The sequence below is a fragment of the Trichechus manatus genome, unplaced genomic scaffold (assembly GCF_000243295.1).
Source record: "Trichechus manatus latirostris isolate Lorelei unplaced genomic scaffold, TriManLat1.0 scaffold00151, whole genome shotgun sequence".
Classification (NCBI taxonomy): Eukaryota; Metazoa; Chordata; class Mammalia; order Sirenia; family Trichechidae; genus Trichechus; species Trichechus manatus.
The window spans coordinates 3,391,972-3,418,570 of NW_004444087.1; the positions used below are offsets into that span (position 1 = coordinate 3,391,972).

At 49.7% G+C, this 26,599-nt stretch overlaps 1 protein-coding gene across 1 annotated transcript in view; it reads left to right on the forward strand.

Moving 5' to 3' along the window:
• Nucleotides 1-26,599, forward strand: part of MAD1L1 (mitotic arrest deficient 1 like 1) — a 491,032-nt gene that overhangs the window by 330,380 nt on the left and 134,053 nt on the right. Inside the window, exon 15 of the mRNA XM_004385925.2 lies at nucleotides 9,642-9,732. Coding sequence (XP_004385982.1) covers nucleotides 9,642-9,732 — 91 coding nt within the window. The remainder of the gene's footprint in view (nucleotides 1-9,641; nucleotides 9,733-26,599) is intronic.

Sequence of the window (26,599 nt, forward strand, 5' to 3'; positions counted from 1 at the left end):
TGCAGGCACTGGACTCTGGCTGTGGTAGGGGATCACACGCTGAGCCAGGCAGGGGGCCAATGGCCGCCCCTGAGAGTCTGAAAGAAAAGCATGTCCCTATTCTCTAGGGTGAATAGGTAGGTGAGTTTTGCAGCCAGGCTAAGAGCGCCCCACTATGTTGGCTGCAAAGATTTGAGGGCACCACTTTTTCTTGAACTCCTGAAGCAGGTGACTAGGCACTTTAGGAACTACTACCAGTCCTCAAGACCCTACTGCAGATCGATAAAAGTGCCTATTTGAGGGGCAGGGCTATTTTGAGGATCACAGTTCTGCCCGTTCACAGCTGAAGCAGTTGAAGTTAAACTTCAGATGGTTGTACTGCGGTAGTGAGGGCTAACACTGTTGAGATGGGTCCCCACAAGTCTATACGGGGGTGTATGGCACTCAGAGTCTGCAGACCTGATTTCTATGGCCAGCAAAGAAGTTGTGCCGACCCTGTGTTCCTGGCCTAGGCGAGCCAGCAGCTTATTTGTTCCCTCTCCAAGGCCAGGAGAGTGGGTCAGGGTGCCTTTTAGGATCTATTTCCGGCCCAGTGGACTCCCGGTGCAGAGCGGGGAGGGAGGCGGTAAAAGGAAGAGAGGTTTTTGCCAAATCCGGTGGAGAATGCAGAGGTAGGAGGTAAAAGGGAGAGAGGTTTTTCCCAAATCCGGTGCGGAGCGCAGAGGTAGGAGGTAAAAGGGAGAGAGGTTTTTCCCAAATGGGTTTTTTTTTTTTTTTTTTTTTTTAAACTCACCGCAAAAGGGTGTGCACATGTACTTATCCTAGCCTCCTGGGAGCTGCTCTTCACTGGTTCGGAGTGTCCAAGCAGAATCTCTGCTGCTGGGTCTCTCTCTATGTGGAAACTGCTTCTCGAGAGCGCACACAGCACAGCTGTTTGCCTGCTTCACTGCGGCCTGGCGTGGCTGTGTCTCTGCTGTGTCGCCACCGCAGTTCTAGTGCTCCCCCACCTCTTCCAAACGGTCTTCCTCTCCAGTATGACTCAGATGGATTTCTTAACCTTGCCTTGTTCAGGGCTGCCAGATGTTCACATAGAATCAAATCACTTGTTTTTCTAGGTCTTTGTTGTAAGAGGGATATAGGAAGCGTCTAACTAGTCTGCCATGTTGACCACGCCTCCAGGTTGGCAGATTGTTAAAGAGAAGTGCATAAGAGTTTGTGTTACTCCACATACTTGGCAGTACTAGATATTGTCAATATTTTTTATTTTAGCCCTTCTAGTGGGCATGTCTTCTCAAGCTACCCTTTGAAATCTTCTGTTAAGCTCTTTTACTTCATCATTTCTTCTTTTTCACTTCAGCTACTCTACATTCAAGAGCAAGTTCCAGAGTCTCTTCTGACATCTACTTTGGTCTTTTCTTTCTTCCCTGTCTTTTTAATGACCTCTTGCTTTCTTCATGTATGATGTCCTTAGTGTCATTCCACAACTTGTCTGGTCTTTAGTGTTCAACAGAAGATTTTAAAGGGCAGCTCGAGAAGACAAAGTATTATAATGAAATGTACAAAACCCTGGAGTTAGACAACCAAAAGGGAAGAACATGCTTGACATTTCTCAAGCTGGAAGAACTAAAGAAAAAATTCAAGCCTCAAGCTGCAATACTGAAGGACTCTACAGAGAAAACATTAAATGATGCAGGAAGCATCAAAAGAAGATGGAAGGAATACACTGAGTCACTGTACCAAAAAGAATGGGTCGACATTCAGCCATTTCAGGTCAGAGAGCAGGGCTCTTGCTCACAGAACTGATGATACTGAAGAAAGAAGTCCAAGCTGCATTGAAGACATTAGAGAAAAACAAAGCTCCAGGAATTGATGAAATACCAGTTGAGATGTTTCAAGAAATGGATGCAGCACCGGCGGTGCTGACTCATCTATGCCAAGAAATTTGGAAGACGGCTACCTGGCCAACTGACTGGAAAAGATCCATATTGGTGCCATTCCAAAAAAATGTGACCCAATAGAATGCAGAAATTATTGAACAATATTATTAATATCACAAACAAGTAAAATTTTGCTGAAGATCATTCAAAAGTAGTTGCAGGGGTACATTGAAAGGGATCTGCCAGAAATTCAAGCCAGATTCAAAAGAAGACGTGAAACAAGGGATATCATTGCTGATGTCAGATGGATCCTGGCTGAAAGCAGAGAATACCAGAAAGACGTTTACCTGTGTTTTATTGTTTATGCAAAGGCATTCGACTGTGTGGATGGTAACAAATTGTGAATAACATCTCAAATAATGGGAATTCCAGAACACTTAACTGTACTCATGAGGAACCTGTACTCAGACCAAGAGGCAGTCATTCGAACAGAATAAGGGGATACTGCGTGGTTTAAAATCAGGAAAGGTGTGCGTCAGGGTTGTATCCTTTCAGGATACTTATTCAATCTGTATGCTGAGAAAATAATCCAAGAAGCTGGACTATATGAAGAATGGGGCATCCGGATTGTAGGAAGACTCATTAACAACCTGTGATGTGCAGATAACACAACCTTGCTTGCTGAAAGTGAAGACGACTTGAAGCACTTCCTGATGAAGATCAAAGACCCATCCTTCAGTATGGATTACACCTCAACGTAAAGAAAACAAAAATCCTCACAACTGGATCAATAAGCAACATCATGATAAACAGAGAAAAGGTTGAAGTTGTCAAGGATTTCCATTTATTTGGATCCACAATCAACACCCATGGAAACAGCAGTCAAGAAATCAAAAGACGCATTTCATTGGGCAAATCTGCTGCAAAAGACCTCTTTAAAATATTAAAAAGCAAAGATATCACTTTAAGGACTAAGGTGCGCCTGATCCAAGCCATGGTGTTTTCAATCGCGTCATCTGCATGTGAAGGCTGGACAATGAATAAAGAAGACAGAAGAAGAATTGATGCCTTTGAATTATGGTGTTGGTGAAGAGTATTGAATATACCATGGACTGCCAGAAGAATGAACAAATCTGTCTTGGAAGAAGTACAGCCAGAATGCTTCTTAGAAGCAAGAATGGCAAGATTTCATCTCACGTACTTTGGACATGTTATCAGGAGGGAACAATCCCTGGAGAAGGACATCATGCTTGGTAAAGTAGACGGTCAGTGAAAAAGAGGAAGATCCTCAACAAGATGCATTGACTCACTGGCTGCAACAGTGGGCTCAAGCATAACAATGATTGTGAGCATGGCGCACAGGACTAGGCAGTGTTTCATTCTATTGTGCATAGGGTCGATATGAGTTGGAACTGACTTGATGGCACCCGACAACAACAAGTGGGCGTGTAGTGTCTCTCATCTTGGTTTTTATTTGCATTTCCCTAATGGCTACTACGTAATGGTTAAATGTTTGGCTGCTAATGGAAAGATTGGTGGTTCAAACCCACCAGCGGCTCTGGGGGAGAAAATACCTGGTGATCTGCTTCTGTAAAGATTACAGCCTTAGAAACCCTATGGGGCAGTTCTACTCTGCCCTGTAACGTGGCTATGAGTCAGAACCAACATCACAGCACACAACAACAATGACAACAGTGGCCACAGAGGTCAAACAGCTTTTCATGTGCTTAGTTGAAGTGTCTGTTCAATTCTTTTGCTCATTTTTTAATTCAGCTGTTTATGTTGAGTTTTGCAAGTTTTTTTTATATTTTGGATATAAATCCTTTGTCAAACATGTGGTGTCTTAGGCTGAGTTCTCTAGAGAAGCAAAACCAGTAAAGCATGTAAGTATATACAGAGAGAGATGTATATCAAGGAAATGGCTCACACAGTTATAGAGGCTGGAATGTCCTAAGTCCATGGGTCAGGAGAGAGGCTTTTCCTGATTCATGTAGCTGCAGGGGCTGGCAAACCCAAAATCAGCAGGTCAGAGAGCACGGCTCTTGCTCACAGGCTGCAAAGATCAACAAATCACGAGATCGGCCAGCAAGACCACGGAAAAGCTGCTAGCTCCATTCCCAGGAATAGGAGTTCAGATGAACAGGAGCCAGCTGCAGGATCCAGAGCAAAACCCCCGAGCCTTGCCAGACTGTCCACTTACATTCAATGCAGGCCACATGCCCAAGGAAACTCCCTTTCAACTGACTGGCTACTCACAGCAGATCCCACCATAGAGGTGATCACGTTATATCAAATCTCATCATACGACTGCCAACTACATCATAACTGCCAAACCACTGAGAATCATGGCCCAGCCAAGTTTACACACAACAGTAACCATCACATGTGATTTGCAAATATTTTCTCTTAGTCTGTAGCTTGTTGTTTTTTGTTTTCTTTTTTAAATTCTCTTAACAATGCCCTTTCCAGAACAAAAATTTTTAATTTTGATGATGTCTGTCTTAGTTATCTAGTGCTGCTATAACAGAAATACCACAAGTCAATGGCTTTAACAAACAGAAATTTATTCTCTTACAGTTTAGGAAGCTAGAAGTCCAAATTCAGGGTGCCAGCTCCAGGGGAAGGCTATGTGTCTCTGTTGGCTCTAGGGGAAGATTCTCATCATCAGTCTTCCCCTGGTCTAGGAGCTTCTTAGCACAGGGACCCCGGATCCAAAGGACATGTCCCACTCCTGGCTCTTCTTGCTTGGTGGTAATGAGGTCCCTCTTCTCTCTGATGGCTTCTCTCTTTTATATCTCAAAAGAGATTGACTCAAGATACAACCTAATCCTATAGATTGTATCCTGCCTCATTAATATAACTGCCTCTAATCCTGCCTTATTAACATCATAGAGGTTAGTATTTACAACACATAGGTAATTACATCAGATCAAAACAGAGGACAGCGACACAGTACTGGGAATCATGGCCTAGCCAAGTTGACACACAGTTTTGGGAGACATAATTCAATCCATAACAAAGTCCAATTGATTAATCTTCTCTCTTATGAAACTTGTTTTTGGTTTCAAGTCTAAGAACTCTTCAGCTAGCCCAAGGTAGCAAAGATATTCTCCTGTGCTTTATTCTAAAACTTTTATAGTTTTACATTGAAGCCTGTGATCCATGTTCAGTTAATCTTTGTGCAAGATGTGAGGTTTAGGTCAAGGTTTACTTTTAGCCTACGGGTGTCCGATTGCTCCAACACCATTTGTTGAAAAGGCTACCTTTCCTCCACTGAATTGCTTTTGCACCTCTTTCAAAAATCAGTTGGGCATGTTTGTTGCTTCTATTTCTGGACTGTCTATCTTGTTCTTTTGATCCATGTGTTTATCCCTTTGCCACTGTCTTCGTTACTGTTACCTTATAGTTAATCTTAAAATCTGATAGTATGATTTCTCTGATTTTTTACTGTTTCAAGATTGTTTTAGCTATTCTCATTCCTTTGTTTTTCCATATAAATTTTAGAATCAGTTTGTCTGTATCTACAGATAATCCTGCTGAGATTTGGACTGATATTGTGTTAAATCTCTGTAGTTCTATTTGGGGAGAATTAACATTCTTCTGATTGTGAGTCTTCCAATCCATGAACACCGTATGTGTCTCCATTTACTTCTCTAATTACTTAGGTCTTTGATTTGTTTCATCAGCATACAGATCCTGTACATGTTTTGTTAGATTTATACCTAAGTATTTCTTTTTCTTTTTTTGTGCCCTGGACATTTTGAATATCATGTTATGTGAGGCTCTATGTGTTGTGTAAACCCTACGAAGACTGTTAGCATCTTTGTGGCAGCCATCCGTCGACCCAGTTAGGTCCAGGCTGCGGGCCACAGCATTATGTGAGGGAGTTATAAATGTCTGTTCGGGTTTCTAGGCGTTGACCATGATTCACTCCTCTCTCCAGTGGACACTGCCCAGTGGCCAGTCTGGGGCCTTGGGAGCATCTGCTGGTGAATCCAGTGCTTGGTTTTGGGCACTCTGACTTGGGCAGACCCTCATACCTGCAGCTCTGGGGTAAGCCTCAGAGAGCAGAGCAACTTTATGGAATCTCTCCACCATCTCCCTAGCATATTCAGAGTACCTGGGCCATCCCTTATTGGCCCTCCAGTGGCTCTGTGGCCTCTGCTGTGTGTGTCCACAGCTGGGCCTGAGTCTGGCCCAACTGGAGGAGGATGGGGAGGAAGAATTCAGTGGAAGTTTGCTCCATTAGGTGGGGAGGAGTCCCCTCCTTCAAAGTTTAGGCCACTGTGTATCCTGCTGTTGCTGTACCCTCAGTCAGTGAGGTCACGGTTTTCCTGAGAAGAAAGGAAAGCCCCCCTTCACAGTGCACAAACCAGCATTACTGCTGTGGGTTTGCTCTCTGACAGCCAGGAAAGAAAAACTTGGCAATCTACTTCCAAAATTAACCAGTGAAAAGCCTATGGATCCCAACAGAACACTGTCCGTTACAGAGCTGGAAGATGAGCCCCTTAGGTTGGAAGGCACTCAAAAAGCACAGTTACCACGACAATGGACTCAAGCATGTCAACAATTGTGAAGATGACACAGGACCAAGCAATGTTTTACTCTGTTGTACATAAGGTACCCACAAGTGAATGAATGAACAGTTTGTAGTACAGCCACACATAGCAGCTAATAACAACAGTACTCGGCATTGGTCAGATGTCTCAGTGGCCAGAAGCCCCCTGCCCCAGGAGGCAGCTCATCCCCCTGTTGTCACTGAGCCTGGTGCAAGTGGAAATGCTGCAGCACACCTGTGCAGGGCAGATTGCAATGTCTGTCCAAGTCTCAGATACCTGCACCATCTGACCAATAACTCCACCCCCGAAAGTATCTCCTACAGATGTCCTAGTGCATGTATGAACAACAGAGGTAGAAGGTTGCTTATTGCAGCATGTTTTTTTTTTTTTTTTACAGCTTTATGGAGGTTTAATCAACACACAATAAACTATACATATTTAAAGTCAGTAGCTTGATGAGTTCTGCCATATGTATACACTCAGGTAGGTCTTGGCTCAGTAGTGAGCAATGATCAGCCATAGACTGAGCACTGCCCTAGGATGGACAGGCAAATCAGAAAAGCAAGATCTGAAAGGACCAAACTCTTTCCAGTAGTTTAGCTGTATACCTGAACAAAGCTCAGGAAGATTTACAGGAATATGAAAATATCCAGTACCCAACAAACTCGAGTTCACAATGTCTGCCATACACTCAAAGATTACCAGGTACTAAAGTGTATGGTTTGATGAGTTCTGACATTTGTATACACTCATGGAACCATCGCCACCATCAGGACCGTGACCTGCCCACCACCCCCAACCATTTCCTCTTGCTTGATTGTAAACCCCCTCCCTCCTCTTTTTCCCTCCCACCCCTAGGCAACCACTGATCTGTTTCCAGTCACTGTAGACTCATTGGATTTTCTAGAGTTTTATATAAATGGAGTCACACAGTATGTGCTCTTTTTGTCTGACTTCTTTCAGCATCATTACTGGAGCCATCAGCGTGCACACGTCGATGCTTTGTTTTTTTTTATTGCTGAGTAGTATTCCGTTGTGTGGCTGTACTACAAACTGTTGGTTCATTCACTTGTGGGTGGACATTTGGCTTCTTTCCAGCTTGAGGCTGTTACAAAGAAAGCTGCTATGTATTACAAATGCAGTCCTTGTATAGAAATATACTTTCTTTCCTCTTGGGCAAATATTTCTTTTCATTTTTAAACATTCTTTTTCTGTTTTATTTCAGATAATTTCTGTTTCTTTCTCTTGAAGCTCATTAACTTTTCTTCTGCAGTGTCCAAGCAATCATTAATCCCAACGAGGGTATTTTTCATCTCAGACACTGTAGCTTTTACTGCTAGAAATTTGATGTGGTCTTTTTAAATATGTTCCATGCCTGTACTTAACTTTTGTGCACATGGAATATGTGGTAATAGCTGCTGTAATGTCCTTGTTTGCTGACTTCAGTATCTGTGCTGTTCTTGGTAGGTTTCAACTGAATGATTATTCTCCTCATTATGGATCATGTTTTCCTGTTCATTTTAGTGCCTGGTAATCTTTGAGTGGATAGCAGACATTGTGAACTTTAGCTTGTTGGGTGCTGGATGTTTTTGTATTCCTGTAAATCTTCCTGAGCTTTGTTCAGGGATGCAGTTAAGTGTCTTGGAAAGAATTTGGAAAGAACTTGGTTCTCTCAGGTCTTGCTTTTCTGATTTGCCCAGCTTTCCTGGAGCAGTACTCAGTCTATGGCTGATTATTGCCCACCATTGAGCCAAGACCTTCCCAAGTCTCTACCCAATGCCCCGTGAATGATAAGTTTTCCCATCTGACTAGTGGAAACAGGCATGGTTCTTGTCCCTGTGTGAGTGCCAGGCGCTGCTTCCTTCACTTTGTTTTTGTTGTTGTTGGGTGCCTTCAAGTTGGTTCCAACTCATAGTGACCCCATGTGACACAGTAGAACTGCCCCATAGGGGCAAAAACAAATTGCCAAGTCATTATCCCACAGAGCCACTGGGTGGGTTTGAACCTCCAACTTTAATTAGCAGCCCAGAGTTTAACTGTTTTCCACTAGGGCTCCTTTCCTTCACTCTAGGCTTTGACAATTTTTTGTTTTGTTTTTTTTTTAACTTTTTAAACCCTATGAATGTGTTACCTATTCAAAAATTTAAATTTAAAAATGAAGACAGCAATGGAAAGTTCTTTACGGTGAGCTAAAGACTACCCCATTCCTATCCCAGCCACAGTCTTGGTTTTGCACTCTGGACCCATAGCGGACAAGGGGACTTGCCACAGGCTGCCCTTGAAGTCTGCTTTTGTTCCTCTTCTTAGTTTTCTCATCTCTAGCCTCTACTCATCAGTGCTTTCCACACTCCACACTGGAAGTCTTTTCCTGTCTTCTCATTAATTTTGGAGACTTTCCTCAGGTCATTTTCTCGTTTCTCAGTGTCCTCTTAAAATGTACCGTCACACACTCCAGGATGGATGGATGAGCATGGGACACGGTTAGATTCTTGCACGTCCCACCTCCTGTTGATTTTTGTATGTGCTTGCTGCCCAGTTGTGGTCAACTACGAAAGTCTTTTCCATCGTAATACATGCCATTGGCTGGCTCTTCCATCTCGAACTTGCATCATTTTTGCAATTTTTTCATCATTGTGATTCCGTGACTCTTGGAGCTTCATGTATTTATATCTGGGCACAAAACTGCATCACCAGGCCTAATAACATTTCACTTTTCCATTCACCAGAGGGTAGGACTTCTCCAGCATAGGCTGCAGCTGATACCTTGGGCTCGGCCTTCTGTCTTCTTTATCTAGTGCTACTATAACAGAAATACCACACGTGGGTGGCTTTAACAAACAACAGAAATTTATTTTCTCATAGTTTAGGAGGCTAGAAGTCTGAATTCAGAATACCATCTTTAGGGGAAGGCTTTCTTTCTCTTTCCACTCTATGGGGAAGGTCCTTGTCTCTTTTCAGCTTCTCTTCCTTGGCTACTTGGTGATCTTCATATGGCATGGCATCTATCTTTCCCCATCTCTGCTTGCTTGCTTGCTTGCTTGTTTAATCTCTTTTGTATCTCAAAAGAGATTGATTTAAGATACACCCTACACTAACACTGTGTCATTAGCATAGCAAAGAAAACTCATTGCCAAATGAGATTATAACCACAGGTACAGAGGTTAGGATTTACAATACGTATTTTTGAGGGACACAATCGAAACCATAACACCTTCTCCCTCTGCAGATTAAAGATCGAGGAGCTGGAGGGGGAGCGGAGTCGTCTGGAGAAAGAGAAGAAGACGCTCGAGATGCAGCTGGAGAAGCTCACCCTGCAGGTAGGCACTGGCTGGGCGCCCGTGGAGGGGCTGTCTCCATCAGCTGTTCCCTGGCCTCTTGGCTCTTTCCCAGTGTGTGTCCATGGTTCCTGCACCCACAGAACAGCCTGTGTCTTGGCTCATTAGACTAAAGGGAAACCCCTCGTGCACGCACCCTTACCTGGTGGAGCACACATGTCCTGGAGTCCAGTAGAGGAGGATGCAATGCCCCTGGGCTGTCCCCTCAGGGAAGCACATCCCTGACCCTGAGCTGGCACCACTGTGGACCAGCTGCCCTGTCCCCTGTCCCCTCGGGGAAGCACATTCCTGACCCATGGACCGGCTGCCTCGCCCTGCCCCCTTCTCGCTCAAGTAATGCCCCTTCTCGTCCCCCTGCTGCTGACTAGAGAGAGTGGGGTCTCCTAGTGTCTTTGCATCACTGGGAGCTGGACACACGTGGGTAGACCTGCCACAGAGACATCTTCTCTGTTAGATTTTGGGTTTCTGTCCAAGCCCATCCCCACTGATGCCACCTGTCTACAACCGTTATGTTGGGCTACTGTTTACATTGCTCCAGTCTTACTTCCTTTTCACTTCCATCCTCGGATCTGAATGCTTCTGCGGCAGGAAACCCCTGGGTTGAAACTACCCAGACTTTAGACAGGCCATTGATTTTATCTTGACACCTATTAGAGGCAAGTCGAGTCTCTTTTTTATTACTCGTTCCTAGAGCCGGGAGAAGTGACAACTTTGATAAAGCGTGGTGCGGTGGGCCGTGTCTCTGGCTCTCGGACCTGTCATCTCGTGCTGCTGTAATTGGGCTGCTGTCCCCAGATGGGGAGGAGAGTGGGCCGTTGGCAGGTGAACCACAGGCCGCCATCACGGGCCGTGTCACAGTGCGGGTATTAATGTTTCTTGGCGTTTGTCAAGCAAGCCAAGAGACCATAGTCATAGCTCCCCATGCCTGGGATGCAGGGTGTCTCTACCAAAAGGGTTCACCCCGTTTTCTGGGCATCAAGGCTGGCAGAGTCCTGCTTATGCCTGGTGTGGTTTTGAGAAGTAGGTGGGATGAGAGTTGAGGGCTGAGCTCTGTGCCCGACCCTCGGGCCACGCCCAGCCCATGTTGGCCCCCGCAGCCACCCGTCAGTCTGAGGGGGAGTGTTCTCTGGATTTCTCACACTGGGGCTCCTGGGGGGTGGGCAGGGCCAGGTCCCTCTGTGCCCGGGTGAGTAGGCATGACAGGTGAGCTGGATGATGCTAACCATCGACCTCTGGCATGTCCTCCGCACAGAGCTCTGCCTCCCGGCACCTGGAGGTGGGGCCCCTCGAGGTGGGGCCCCTCCTTGTGCAGTGAGTGTCCCGGGGTGTTCGGGGCTCGGGGGCTATGCACTGGTTGAGCGGGCAGGCTGATTGCAGCGTCAACATTGGGGGCGCAGCCAGGTCCACATCTATCCCACACCGAGGCTGCGTCATACAGACTGAGGCTGCGTCGTACAGACAGAGGCAGTAGGGCCACCAGTGTGTGAGCGAGATCACAGTCTGAAGTGAAGGTGACAGTAGTCTGGAGTCGGACCGTAGAAATGAGGGAGGGACCGGGAAGGGAGCCAGCCAGCCATGGCTTGAGGGGCCGGCATGCAGGTTTCTGTGTCTGACAGACCCAGGCTGAGACTTCCCAGTCCCTGGCTCCATGGTCCTGGATTGTCTCGGACAGTCCTGGCGGTTGAGCCTCAGCACTTACCTTATAGAGTCGGGGTGACTGCGCCACGTGGCAAGTTGTTGGGTGGCCAAATGCCAGGACTTTTGCCCCACACCTGATGCTCAAAGATGCTCAAGAAGTGAGAAGTGCTGATCCTGTCCATCTGCTCCCATCTGCCCTTCTCTGGAGTGGGACACAGGACAGGGATAATATCGCCTGAGGGCCCAGCCACAGCTCTTTTCCCCTTCCCTCTCCCCCTCCCCATGAGCCCCCTTCCTGCGTGGAAGCCTCAGGCCCCCCGTCCCAGACCAGGAGCTGGTGGAGGCGGCCACTCTGGGCAGGAGGATGCCGGGCCCCTGTGAGCGCCTTCTGAGCTGTGTTCACGGTGGCAGGGGCTGATGAAGTGCCCCTCATGGCAGCCCCCTCCTACTCCCCGCTCTCCTGTCTTCCCCTGGAGGAGTCTTCAAGTTAGGCCGCTTCAAGGAAGATTGATTAAAATCAGCTGCAGTTGGACTTAATTGGGAACATATGCTTGGAGAGGGAGCTTGACTAGAACTTTGTGTAATTAGTTCACAGCTGGTTGGCGAGGAAACATAGCTCGTTACAGCTCGGCGCCAGGCAGGGCTTGCTGGGTGCTGGTCTCAGGGGCAGAGGCCAGGGGTGAGGAGGGGAGGGGGCAGCATGCTGGGGCTGCCCCAGTAGGATGGCTGCCCCACTGGATCTCCCTGCGGACCAACACTGTTGAAACAGGGACCCTATCTGACCTCCTCTAACTTCACAAAGGGGAAGGGGAATCAGATCAACAGCCCAAAGCTGATTCCCATGAGACAGAGATCAGACAAGCCTCCTTTTTCCGCCACCTTTACCAATTCTGATACCAGCCATCCCTCCCACAGCACTCTCTACTTCTCTACTGGGTTTGATTATTCACTGCATTGGCCACACAGAACCCACAGACCACACTCACGGTTATGGGATTTATTAGGGAAGTAACAGTTACAATTCAGGCTCAGGAACACTCAGGATACAGTTCTTCCATCAGGACAGCCTCTCTCCAGCTGTGTTCGCAGGCACGCCTCTCCCTGGCCCTAGGCCCCTGCCCAAAAGCACTCAGGTTTCTCTCCCTGGGCTGGGAAGCCCACTGCACCACCACCTGCTGCTGGGTCTCCCCCTGCTGGTCTCTCCTTTCTTGGTGGTGATGGGCTCCTCCTCTCTGCTCTGGAATTGGCTCTTTTAGGGCAAAACTGACCAATCCCCTTGGTGGGCCACAATTACCCTATCACATAGTCCCGCCCAGTCACCTGGGTGGGAGTTAGAAGACCATTTCTAGAAAGGCCACGCTCAAAAGTAGTTATTCGCACCGCATAAGAATACTTGCACACTCTTGCGGTGACCTGAGTGCATTTTTTTCATTAATTTTTTAAAAAATTTTTTGGTGGTAAAATATATATTAAAAACCTTTTGCTATTTTAACCGCTTGTACGTGTACAGTTCAGTGGCATTAATCAGATTCTCCACATTGTGAAACCATCACTATCCTTTTCTAAATGTTATTCATCACCCCAAACAGAAACCCAGCACCCCCCAAGCAACAACCCCTCCCTTTTCCTCTCCCCTTCCCCCCAGCCCCTGGTAACCACTAATAAACTTTGGTTTCTATGCATTTGCCTATTGTAGATAATTTCAGGTAAGTGGGGTCGTACAGTATTTGTCGTTTTGTGTCTGGCTTATTTCACTCAGCATCATCTTTTCAAGGTTCATCCATGTCACGGCATGGATCAGGACTTCATTCGTCTTTATGGCTGAATAATACTCCGTTGCGTGGATGGACCACATTGTGTTTAACTGTTCAGCTGTTGATGGCCACTTGAATTGTTTCCATCTTTTGGCTATTTTGAAAACTCCTGCTGTCAACGTTGGCAATCTGCTTCTGTAAAGATTACTGCCAAGAAAACCCCTATGGTGCACAGTTCTACTCTGACATACGTGGGGTCACCATGAGTTGGAGTCAACTCAATGGCAATGGGTTTGGTTTTCTTGTTTTGTTTTGTTTTATCCCCCTATCCAAAAATCCACCCCTCTCCACCCCTACCCAGTCTTTCCCATGGTTCTGATGCTCCTCTTCCAGGCAGCTCTGGGCCATGACCTGGTGGGCTTGGCCCTCCCACCCATGGCCCTTTCTCCCCCAGCCCCTTCCCAGCCTATCTCCAAAGCACAGTCTCCCTGGCCTGGGGTCTACAGACCCAAGACCATGTGATCTGTCGTCGTTTCTTTGCCTAACCCCTGTGATGTCCCGCCTCCCAGCAGATGGCTATGTGGTAGAGAGTGGCTAAGACTCCAGATGGAGAATGGAGCAGCTGTGTCACCCTGGCCTCCGTTTCCTCCCTGTGATGGGGAGCTGACCACATCTTCCCTCAGGGTACCCTAAGAGCAAGGGGACGCCATAGCCAGGGTCTGGTGCATGCCACCAAGAGCAGCAGGTGCTGCTGTTCATCTCATTACCAGTATGAGGATCCGTCACTGCCGACCTCGCATATAAGGTGCGTGGTGTTTCGCCATTCTGTTTCTGAACCGCAAATCGTGGATCGTAAAGGCCACTATGGCAGGGGATGCTCTGAAGGTGTGTGGTCTAGAGGGGCAGGTGCCAGAGAGGCCAGGGTGGGGTACCAAGTGGGCTGAGGCATGGGGCGGTGGTTGTTTCCTGAGGCAGTTGCTGAGGGATGTGTCCCAAAGTGGAGATGAGCCAGGTTTCTCGTTCCGAGGGCCTCACTGTGTCTGTGCCACCATGTGTCACCCTGTGCCACCAGCCGGGTGGTGATGGAGGAGCCAGCATCTAACCCAGTTCCATACTTTGGTACAGAGGGTTTGCAGGCATCCAGGTGCACCCCCTTGATGCTGCCCTCAGCGTGAGCCATGGCTGCTCTGTGACAGGTCCACCTGTCCGTCCATTTTAGCTTTCCAGTGTGCCTAAAGTAAACTGCAAATGCCTGTCACATCCCTAGATGCTCCGCGTAACATCATTAACTAGGTTCATCTCAGCGTTTGAATCCTGGCTTCCCTGTCCCTCGCTGTTGCCTAATCACAGTGGGGGTCGGGCTGGTGGGCCTCCCTCCACTTCTGCTTTGGAGTAAGTCTCCAGAAGGTTCCATTCCACCCTCCCCCACCGTGAGCTGTCAGGTGGGCCTTTGGTGCGATGCCCCCCTCGGGCACCAGGCAACCCCCCAGCTGGGTGGGGTTGGGGGTGCCAGTGGGTGGTGCCACCCTATATCCCCCCAGGTGGGGCTCAGGAAAGAGACACAGATGTGCAGCCTGGTGACATTTCAAACAAGTACGTCTTTTTTGGAAACAGAGTGGGTAGAAAATTGCTGGATTCCCTGTGAGCGGAAGGCCAGTGCTCATGGAGACTGTCCCCGTGCTGTCCCTGTGTCACCAGGTGGGCAGCCTGTCTAATCTTAGACGCTTGGTGGGGGTGGTGGGTGAGAGCCCCCTGCCTGCCCTCCTTCCATTTTGCAACTGCTCCCCACTCTCTTCAAGCACCAGGTCCTCTCCCACGATGACGGTGACAGTGTGGACAGGGACCCTGAGACCCATAGCCCTGCCAGGCCATCTCTACACGCAGCCCTGGAGCAGCCTAGAGCTTCGGGCCCCCACCCATCAGTGGGGGTAGTCCTCTTCCCTGTACCCCTAACCTCAGTGTTGCCCGTCCAGGGGCCTTATACCTGCAGCAGGGACTAGCCATATTGCCCCAGAACCCCTCCTGCCTCTCTGGGTGTCTCCTCGACCACTGCCCCCCCACCCCCCAACCAGTACAGCCTAGACATGTCTCTCTCCTGACTCAGCCAGGCTCCCTGAAGGCAGTCCTGGACTGATCTCAGCAGCCACAGTTAGCATCAGAGCCTGCACTTTATGGGGTGTGCACTAGGTGCTGGCGAGAGCCTGGGCATGGAGGGATCTAGAAGCTTCTTCAGGGTGCAGTCAGCTGACTCCCGTAAGTGTGGATGCCTCACGCCCCCGTGACTTCTGCAGCTTTGAGGTCTGCTTGCTGTAAAAACCTTAATGCCAAGTGTAAGCAACGAAAGACAAAAGAGATTAATTTGACTTCATCAAAATTTAAAAGATTTCTGCTCAACAAAGAACTTTAACAATAAAGTGAAGAGACAACCTACAGACTGGCAGAAAATTTAGTGGAACAACATATCAGATAAGAATTTAATATCCAGAATATATTAAAAACTCCTATAACTTAACACCAAAAAGACAAACTACCCGGTCAAAAAATGGGCAAAGAATTTGAATAGACATTTCAGCAAAGAAGATATACGAATGGCCAATAAACACAAGGAAAGATATTCAGCATCATCAGCCGTTTGTTGTTAGTTGCCATCAAGTCAGCTCTGACTCATGGCGACCTTATGTACAACAGAATGAAACGTTGCCCATTCCTGTACCATCTTCATGATTATTGGTGTGTTTGAGTCCATTGTTGTGGCCATTATGTCAATCCATATCATGGAGGGTCTCCTGCATTTTCACAGACCCTCTATTTTACCAACCATGAAGCCCTCTTCTAGCAATTGGTCTTTCCTGATGATGTGTCCAAAGTAAGCAAGTTGAAGTCTAGGACAATATCTTGTGACTCAGGGCCTGGGGGTAGGGGGAAGGGGGAGTCATTGTCTAAGAAGCATTGAGTTTCTGTTTATGGTGATATAAAACTTGGCAATGGATGCTGGTGATGTTGCACATTGTTAATGTAATTGGTGTCACTGAATTGTTAAAAAAAACAAACAACAAAAAACTGTGGTGCCCATCAGCACAGCTGGACACCTGAGGCCATAGGAATAACGCAGTGACAGTGGCAGCTGTGAGGGCCCGTGCCAGTGCAGCCTGCGCATGCCAGGCGCTAGGGTCAGTGTTCTGCCTGCCACCCACTTAGCTGCAGCATCTGAGACCGGAGGCTCCTGTGCCAGGAGCAGCAGGTGAAGGTGGGGAAGGTCAGGGAAGTCGGGGACCTGCCACGTGGCAAGGAGAGACACAGCCAGGATTCTGGCCCCAGACCTGGGCCTACTGCAGCCTGCCTTGCCTCGGGGTCCCCGGTCCTACCCCTACCTCGAGCCCTATCTCTACACTGAGCACTAAGAACACCTGTGACAGGAACCAGGGAGATGGCTGTCACCCCACCTCCCTCCACCACCAAGGTGAGAGTAGAGCTATAGGAAAGGAAACTTGTGGCCTCCTCTGGCTGGAGCACTCCCCCCAGCCACCATCTAGTCCTGCTCATCTCAGGGACCCCATGCAGGCTCCCTCTGTCCTCCAATACCCCCAGACCTCTCTGTGACCCCAACGCATACCCTGCCTGAGCCCAGGCCCTGGCCCTGATCGAGTCTGCTGTGTGACCCCTGCCCTGCACTCTGCCCAGGGCCAGGCCCCTGCCCTGACAGAGTCTGCCTGTGCCCTGACCTGTGAGTTCTGTGAGGCGTGGCTGAGGCCATTGCCCAGCGAGTGGGCAAATGAGAGGCTAAGTGGGCTCTGCAGGAAGTCAGGTCCTAGAACCTGGATTTCCTCGTCTGAACAGTGATGATACCAAAGCCTGATCCTAGGGAGGCTGTGAGGAGGAAATCATGTATGTAATGTGCTTATTACAGTTCCTCTTTTATGGCAGCTTCTATGAACTTGGTGGTTATTATTTTTCCAACACATATTCTTACTCTTCCCGTTTTTAACTCGAAAGGTAGCATATTTTCAAACTGTTCTGCACTGGCTTTTTTCACTTAGTGCCTCTCAGAGATCTTTCCATTGCAGGACACAGTGCCCTCTCCTGTGTTTATATAGCTGTGTCATGTTTCACTGGGGATGCACCATAATTTATTTAACCAGGTGCCTGGTAATGGAAATGCAGGCAGTTCTACTCATTCTGTGATTATAAACAATGCTGTGGTGAATGTCCTTCTATATATGCCCCCTCCAATGTGTGCAAGTCGATTTGCAGGATGCATTTCCTGAAGAGAAATAATGGAATCAAAGGATAGACGTGCCAAATGGTTCTTCACAGATGCTGTACCTATTCGCAACATCGACGGTGAATGAGGATGTTGCGCCAGCAATGTATGAGCTTGCCTCTCCCCACAACCTTGCCAACAGAGTGCTGTCAGACTTTTAGATTCTTGCTAGTCTGGTAGGTAAAAATTTATATCTCAGTGTAGTTTTAACTTTCATCCCTTTTATAGAAGAATGAGTTTCTTTTTAGATGTTTATATGTGTTCACATCCTCAGTCTATTTTTCAAATGGATTGTTGGCCTTTTTCTTATTGATTTCTAGGAGCTCTTTGTATATGAAGGACTTTAGCTCTTTCTGTTATAAGTTGCAAATATATTTCCCCAATTTGTCGTTTGTCTTTTGGCTTTGCTTGAGGTATTTTTGTACCATGTAGTTTTTGATTTTTAATTTTCATGTAACTGAATTTTTCTACCTTTTCTTTTTTGGCTTCTAGGTTTTTTGTCAAGTTTTGGCCTTTCTCTAATCAATGTTATGAAAGAATTCTCCTGTGGTTTTTTTCTTGTTTTCTTATGATTTCATTTTTTACACTTAAGCCTGATTGAATTGGATTTTTTTTTTTCTGTAGAAAATGTTGTTATTGTTCGGTGCCGCCAAGTCGTTGATTCTGACTCATAGCAACCCTATAAGACAGAGTAGAACAGCCCCATAGGGTTTTCTAAGCTGTAATCTTTATGGGAGGAGATGGCCAGGTCTTTTCTCCCACAGAGCAGCTGGGTGGGCTCGAACTGCCAACCTTTCGGTTAGCAGCTGAGTGCTTAACCACTGTGCCAACAGTGCTCCTTCTGAAGTCCTTAACTAACTACCCTGTTGCTGTTGAGTCAATTTTGATTCATAGCGACCCTATATGACAGGGTAGAACTGCCCCATAGGGTTTTCTAGGCCGTAATCTTTACAGGAGCAGATCTCCAGGTCTTTTCTCCTGTGGAGCTGCTGGCCGAGCACTTAGCCATTGCACTAACAGTATGAGGTATGAATTCAACCTATTTTTTAAAGATGGCTACCTGTGGCCCTATAACCACTTATTGAAAAGCCCTCTTTTCCTCATCAGTTTGAGATGCTGCCTGTCATCTGCTGTGTTCTCATTTGTTTAGTTCTGTTTTGGTTCTTTGTCTCCTTCCGTAGTCCATACGTCAGCTAAGGGGCCATTCCGGATGATTCTGATTACTGTCATTTGAGTGTTTTCAGTGTCTGACACGTCTTGTCCCACCACCCTCCATGGCTCTCCTTGATCAGGGTTTTCCTAGCGGGTCTTGTTTACTTTTCATATAAACTTTAGAATCAGCTTACCTAGCTTCCCTCCCCTGGTGAAGGTAGCGTTTTACTAAGATTAGATGAACTAAGAAGATTAGCTTATGAAGATCTGACATCTTGAGGGTGTCTGCTTTTCTCATGTAAGGACACTGGCCTGCCTTCACACTTGTTCCAGTCCTGTCCTGCATTCCATAGGAACGTTCTAGAGATAGTGTTTTCATCTTGCACATTTCTTGTTGAATTTGCTTCTAGGTGTTATATCTTGTTTGTTTTCATTGTAAATGGGATCTTTTCTTCAATTACATCTCCTTGCTGAGTGTTGTTTACATACGAAGACTGAATTCTGCATATTAAATCTGTAACCTGCTTTATGGAGGCTATATATATATATATACTTTATTTTTTCAAGACAGCCAGCAGGAGTGTGTCCTGCTGTGGGTGGTACAGACGCCTGCACCCCAGGACTTCCATGCCTGGTGCTCAGCCACAGGGGCTGCAGGCTGGGGAGCAGGCATGGGGGCCTGGGGGCTGGGGGTGGGCATCACAGGGGGTGGGGGGTAAGCATCAGAGGGCCAGAGGGGTATCAGGGGGCTGGGGGCTGGGAGCAGGCATCAGGAGGCTGGGGGGTTGGGTATCAGGGGGCTGGAAAGTGGGCATCACGGGGTAGAAGGTGAGCATCAGGGGACCAACGGGGTAGGGGGGACAGGCATCAAGGGGCTTGGGATGGAAGGGCATCACAGGGAGCAGGGGACTGGGAGTTGGGCGGCAGGTCAGGGGGTGGACATCAGAGGGATAGGGGAGGGGAGGAATGGGCATCAGAAGCCTGGGGGCTGGGGGGCAGGTGCTGGGGGGCAGGCATCAAGGGGATAGGGGGATGGGAATCAGAGGCCTAGTGTGGCCTCAGCAGAAAGGAGGCCTACCATCCCCTCCCCACCTTGCTACCCCAGCCTGCACAAGGCAGTGAGCAGGGCTTGAAGAGCCCATGTGGCCTTCCTGAATGTTCTCTGTAAGAGGAGACACTTAATGGAAGGGGGAAGGAGCCCCCGCCCGGCTCGCAGTCTGCTCATGTTTATTAACGCAAGGGCTAAAAAAAGCCCGCTTGCGATGTGCATTTGTGTGCTGGAACTTCCACAGGCGCTGATTTCATTTGATTTTTTTATGAGGAGAATGATGCGCCCTGAATATTAAGCCCCTCTTCTCCCGGGTGTCAATTCCTAGGAGCTCAGTCCCAGGGACCTTCGAGCGCGCCAGCCGAGGGGGCCCCGACCCACCTGTCTCCTTCCCTGTGTAGGCAGGCCTGGGGCTGCCTCCTTAGCCAGCCTGAACTCGTCCGCCGGCATCGCCCCACAGCCCTGCTGCCCAGCTGTAGGACACGAAGAGGCCTCTCGCTCTCAGACCCATAGACCTGCTAGAGACAGAGGCCATTTGCCTAGGAGGTCATTGTAGCATCCTTATCTCTGTGACACAGGTCGAGGCCAGTGGTCCCAAGGAATTCGCCAGAGTCATGCAGCCGCAGGAGGCACTGTAGGTGGAAGGGCCGGGCCCCACCCAGGTCAGGTGGCCCGAGCCCCGCCAGGCCCTGCATGAGCTGCTGGTGTGGGGGATGGTGTGCATCTGCTCAGCAAGGCCTCCTCTTATGCGTTGTACCTCTGGTGAGGGCCCAGGAGAGCAGCCCCACCCCATGGCCTTGCCATCTTGCCCCAGGATAGAGGCTCCTGGTAGCCTTGGAGCACCCTATCTGACCATCTTGTCCTCTCCCACCAGTGGACAGGCTGGGGGGGCAGTCGGGGTGGGAAACGGAACTCAGATGGCAGTGAAGGCGGACATTCTCAGTTTCCTCCGTGTTTACACGGTGAAGATAGTGCACTGGCCAGACACATATGGCAGGTCCCAGTTCTTCAGCAGCCGACCGATGGCCGTGAGCATGGCCTTTCAGAGGCCAGTGGCAGCAGTGCCTGCCCTTGGGCTCGGGGGAACGCTGTCCCAGGAGAGCACTCATCCCCACTCTTGGCACAGTTGAGTATTTTATACTGAGTGATCACCTCCACTGGCAGGCTCGGCTTGGTGGCCTCAGTGCCTTCGCAAACTTGGATGCATCTTTGGTTTCTGAGCAAGTTTGAGGGAAAATAGATCAGACCCACCTTTTTGTATAATGAGTAAGGAAGAGAAGGGAAAATCGGTGACCTGCAGATTCTCGTGGGGCTTGAGGGAAGAAAAAACATGCAGAATATGTGAGAAGGTCTTGGATCCTGCAGGTGCCTGGAACTCTCGGTGGGAGCGGCAGTGTGACCAGGACAGGCTCTGGCTGAGGTGCTGCTGGGGGTCCCCTCCCTCCTGCCATCAGCTACTCTACTCCTCTTGGCCTCATGCTATGCTCCTGTTAGAGGGAAGTTTTGCCCTCCCCCATTTCTCCTCCTTGTCCTCTTCCCCTCCCTGCTCCTCTTCTCCCTCCTGCTTTTCCTCCTCCCCCTCCACCCACCCTTAGTCTCAGAGATGGTGTCTTAGTCATCTAGTGCTGCTATGACAGAAACACCACAAGGAGATGGTTTTAAGAAAGAGAAATTTATTTCCTCATGGTAAAGTATGCTAAAAGTCCAAATTCAGGGCATCAGCTCCAGGGGAAGGCTTTCTCTCTCTCTTGGCCTTCTCATCAATGTTCGCTGGACTAGGAGCTTCTCTGCGCAAGGACCCCAGGTCCAAAGGATGTGCTCTGCTCCCAGCGCTGCTTTCTTGGTGGTATGAGGTCCCCCTGTCTCTCTGCTCACTTCTCTCTTTTATATCTCAAGACATTGCCTTAGGACACAATCCAATCTTGTAGATTGAGTCCTGCCTTACTAACACAACTGCCACCCATCCTCCCTCATTAACATCATAGAGGCAGAATTTACAATATATAGGAAAATCACACAACACCAGAAATCATGGCCTAGCCAAATTAATATACGCATTTTTGGGGGGACATAATTCAGTCCATGACAGATGACTCTGGAAAGGCTAGGGTCTTCAGACAGATGTGAAGGTCCAGGTGGCCCCAGGGCCTTCTGAGACGGCTCTCTCTGGGGTCATCTGACAGATGAGAGGTTTGAGTAGGGAAAGCTCTGGTTTTCTCTAATAGTCACCATGGGCAGTGATGTCATGCCCACAAAGCTGCCTTCAGTTTAAGCTGGTTTCATGTCCATCTTCCCAAGGACTTGGTAAACGTCTTAGTCATCTAGTGCTGCTGTAACAGAAATACCACAAGTGGATGGCTTTAACAAACAGAAATTTATTCTGTCACAGTCTAGTAGGCTAGAAGTCCAAATTCAGGGCATCATCTCCAGGAGAAGGCTTTCTCTTTTGGCTCTGGAGAAGGTCTTTGTCATCAGTCTTCCCCTGGACTAGGAGCTTCTCCGTGCAGGAACCCCTGTCCAAAGGACGCACTCTGTTCCTGGTGCTGCTTTCTTGGTGGTATGAGGTCCTCCTGTCTCTGTGCTCGTTTCTTTCTTTTATATCTCAAAAGAGATTGGCTCAATACACAATCCAATCTTGTAGATTGAGTCCTGCCTCATTAACATAACTGCTGCCTATCCCACCTCATTAACATCATAGAGGTAGGATTTACAACACATAGGAAAATCACATCAGATGACAAAATGGTGGACAGTCACACAATACTGGGAATCATGGCCTCGCGAAACTGATACGCATATTTTTGGGGGACAGTTCAATCCATGACAGTATGTTAAACAGTCGTTGTTGTTGTCACTTGCCATCAAGACAGCTCCAACTCGTGATGACCCCATGTACAACAGAACAAAATGTTGCCGGGTCCTGCACCATCTTCATGATTGTTGGTATGATCAAGTCCATTGTTGCGGCCACTGTGTATTTTGAGTGTGTTCCAACCTGGGAGGCTCATCTTCCACCACTATATCGGACAATGTTCTGTTGTGATTCATAGGGTTGTCACTGGCTAATTTTTGGAAGTAGATTACCAGGCCTTTCTTCCTAGTTTGTCTTAGTCTAGAAGTTCAGCTGAAACCTATCCTCCATGGGTGACCCTGCTGGTATTTGAAATGCCACTGGCATAGCTTCCCGCATCTCAACAACTTGCAAGCCACCACAGTATGACAAACTGTCAGATGGGTGGTGGTTTTCCCATTTTATAGATGAGCAAATTGAGGCTCAGCTAGATAGTGACTTGATCAAGTCTCAGAACAGGTACGTGGAGCTACATGTTTTGAGCAACAGAGTGTCAGCTCCTAAGACCACACTGGGTCACAACCTAGGACACCAGCATTCTGAGATGGCAGTGCTTTTTCCTTCCTCCTGCATCCTGTGAGTGTGTCTGGCCCAAACCACTCTCTGTTATGTGGGGGAAGAGAGGTGATTACAGTCCCCCAGCACTGTGACACTGAGTTCTTGGCTATGTGTTCCTCCCTGCAGAGGGAAGGCCTCCCCAGGAGGCAGTGGTGATGATGGTTGGCAATCTTGGTGACTGTGCCGTCAAGATTGTTGCCCTTCATCCCCGGTGGGCCATCCAGGGCTGTCACTTAGCCCAGCATTCTGAGGTCCTGCCCAGGGGCCATCTGAGGGCCCTGCCACCCGCTGATGAATGGAGAACCATGTGGGCCACCCAGCTGTGGCTGCCAGCAGCCATCGGCACCCTCCTCACTGCCCGGCCCACACTCTTCCTCTGGAAACGTCATACACTGCAACCAGAGCTGAAGACCAGGGTCAGCTGATGGAGTGAAAGCCAGAGGCGGGAGACTGAGGTCCACAGTGGCCTCCCTTGGTGCTGCTCCATTGCATGGTATGCAGGGGCCTGGCTGGTGAGGGATCTTTGCCCATAGCCCCTGGTTTGCCTCCTCAGAGGTGGCTGGTTCCCTGGCCACAGGACACACCCACCCCTCCCTCCTGTGTCCCAGGGTCCAACACCATCCAGGTGCATAGGTGTGTGACGAACACTTACCAGGTGTATGCCTCTTCCCACGCCTGGTCCTGGCCCTCCGTCTGGGCAGGAGACGGGGTGCCCTTCAGGGAGGTGGGAGAGGAGCCCCCCAGGGCACTATGGGGGGCAGACAGAGACAGTGCTGTACTGGTGGGTTCTGTAAGATGGGCATGTGGTGCAGAGTCATCATGAAGAGGAGCATCATGGGCAGGTGAGGCTTCCAAGTGACACAGGAAACGGGGGTGGGTGGATGGTCTATGCAGATTGGGGTGGGACACTTCTGAGTGGGGAGGAGAGGAGGATGCAGGGCTAGGGGGTAGAGAGATGTCAGATGGAGCAGGAATAGTCCCCTTCTTCTATGTGTCTGTTAAAGCTTGGCAGAAAAGAGACATGACTAGGGGTGCAAGGCAGGCACAGAACCTGGCAGGGTGCCCGTGTCCAGCTCCTCGTGTCCTGACCACGGCCTCCTGCTCACAGAGCTTCATCTGGGTCCTGGCAGGGGCAGCTGAGTGGCTTCTTGCCCTGGTGGGCCTGGGTCTCTGCGCCATCCCTGCAGACATCCCGCCTGACCTTTGGCCCACTTCACGTGCTTGGCCCACTGTGGGACTGAGGCCACTGTCCATTGGGAGGGGCCCACTCCCCGCCACCTCACCGGCCCTTCCTCACTGGGCCCCTCAGTGTTCAGAATGGGGGGGCTCAGTGAGCCATCAGTGCACTCAAGGCCACAACCTATGGTAGCAAGGCCCCTGACCCCACCCAGCCATGTGCAGAGTTTCGTCCCTCGAGACTGGTTCAGGCTGGCAAGGGGGTCCAGAGAGGGTCCAGAGCCCCTCCCCGCCACCTGACTGTCAGAGGCTGTAACCCTACCCCTACCCCTCACCCCGCGGGCCCTCCAGAAGCTTCCATGCCACCCCCTTCCCTGCTCTAGGCTGCCTTCAGTGAGGAGAAGTATTGATTTAGTTTTGAGGCCGGGTGATTTATAAATATGCATGAGGATTGGCGGTTATTTAACTGTGCTTTTTAATTCTCCTCGCATTGCTGCCTCTGCCCAGAAGGATCTCTTAGTATGCGCCTCAGGCACAGGGTACTGGTGCCTGCCCACCCCACCCCTTCCACTGCCGGCACCTTCCAGGGTGGCCAGGCCCCTGGGGCAGCCAGGCAGGGCCTTCAGAGGCCAGTCCTCTGGGTGGCCCTGGGGCAGCCCTGTTGTTGGCCTGATCAGGCAGGAGACGCATTCATCGATAGGATGCAGAGGGCGTGGGGGGTGAAGGTTGCTGGTCCAGGTCCTTAAAGGTCAGGTTCACCACCTTCACTCATTTCTCTAGGCAGGAAACTGAGGCCCAGAGAAACAGGGACCTGCTTAAGTGTGCCGGCACACTAGCAGCACAACCAAACCCAGCCCTGGGAGCTGCCAGGCCCTGTGAGAGTACCGTGAGGCTCACGGGGTGCAGGATCTGAGCTTAGGTGCTCGCAGCGTTGCCCGTACACATTCCCATAGGACTTGGGTATCAGTTCAATCTCGACCCTCAGCACAGAGCGAGTCCTGCGCTCGGACCCCTGTGGACATGATGTGGAGAGGAGGCCGTGAGAGTGCACTCTGCTGGGCCAGGGAGACAATGGGGCTGACACACCACTGGGACGTGGCAAAGCCCCTCTGAGTGTCCCAGGAGCCTGAGATGCAGCCCTTGCCTTTGTCACGTCTGCTGTGTGGTCTCAGAGGGTCACTCACCCTCTCTGAGCCTCAGCATCCCCTTGCGTCTCAGGAGAGCTTGTTGGTGACCTTCCCTGGACCCCCTGCCCCCGTGCCAGCCCCTCTGCCAGGATCGCTCTCTCCTTGACTCTGCGGCAGCCATCTCACCCTTGCCGTGGAGCCCTGTGCCCCATCTCTCCTTCCCCTCTGTGAGTCCTCTGTAGTCTCCACACCCATCTCGGTGACCCCTCGTGCCTTCTTCTCTGTGTCTGCCCAGTTCCTCGCTATGGCTCCTCCAGAACCCTGCAGACACTATCAACCTCTCAGCCTCAGCCCCAGTGCAGGGCTGGGTGCAGAGCAGATGCATGGGAGAGCTGGACAGACAGACGGCCACACCCGCGCACCCACCCAGCCGTCCACAGGGCCTCTCTCAGCATATCCCCCCTCCCCCAGCACTCTGGCTGGAGCTGCCTGGGGCCACCTCCCACCCTAACAGAACAGTCAGCTATCCCACCCGCTCGGCAGGCGAGATGTTTCTGTTTAGTCAGTAATTGCACTGTCGCTTCAAAGGACGGCTCAGAACTTTCCCTTTTGAGATTCTCATCCGTGTCTCCACAGTTTTCTCAGCTGTGAATCAAACAAGGCAACACATTTCTAGCAGAAGATTATAGCCATTTCCCCCCTCTCTTCCTTAAAGCTGTCATCTCGAAGTGGCTTTCCGCAGAGTTGTCGGTCCACACCCATCTGCTCAGCCGCCTGTGGCCCTGGCTCCCCCGGAGCCTTCCTTTATGTGGGGCCCCCTGCCAAAGGCGCGCGTCTGGTGGGGGAAGCCATGCTCAGGCATACCTTTTCCTCTGTCACTTGCAAGGAGGAAGTGAGGCGAAGCAGGCAGAGCCTCGAGAGTAACCTTGCCAAATGTGAGTACTCCGTGGCTGTCTGGATGTGCGTTTCCTACCTGCCCCCAGCTGCCTGACCCATGGGAGCTGCATGGGGCCTGTGCGTGGTAGAAGGACATGGGAAAGCACTGACGGTACCTGGGGGCCCACTTCCGATCTGATCTGAGCTTGGTGGGCAGGCAATCAGGGAGGGGACTGGCCCCTGAACAGTAGTTGCAGATGAGACAGATGTCCGAGGAAGCAACGTCTTCACCCTGGATTTGTCCTCTTTCCTGCCCACCAGAGAGGGGCTCCATCTCCACCCCCTCTTCAGCCCGCCCAGATTGCTGGGGGGCCTGCCTCTGGCCAGGTGACCTCTGAGCCTCACCTG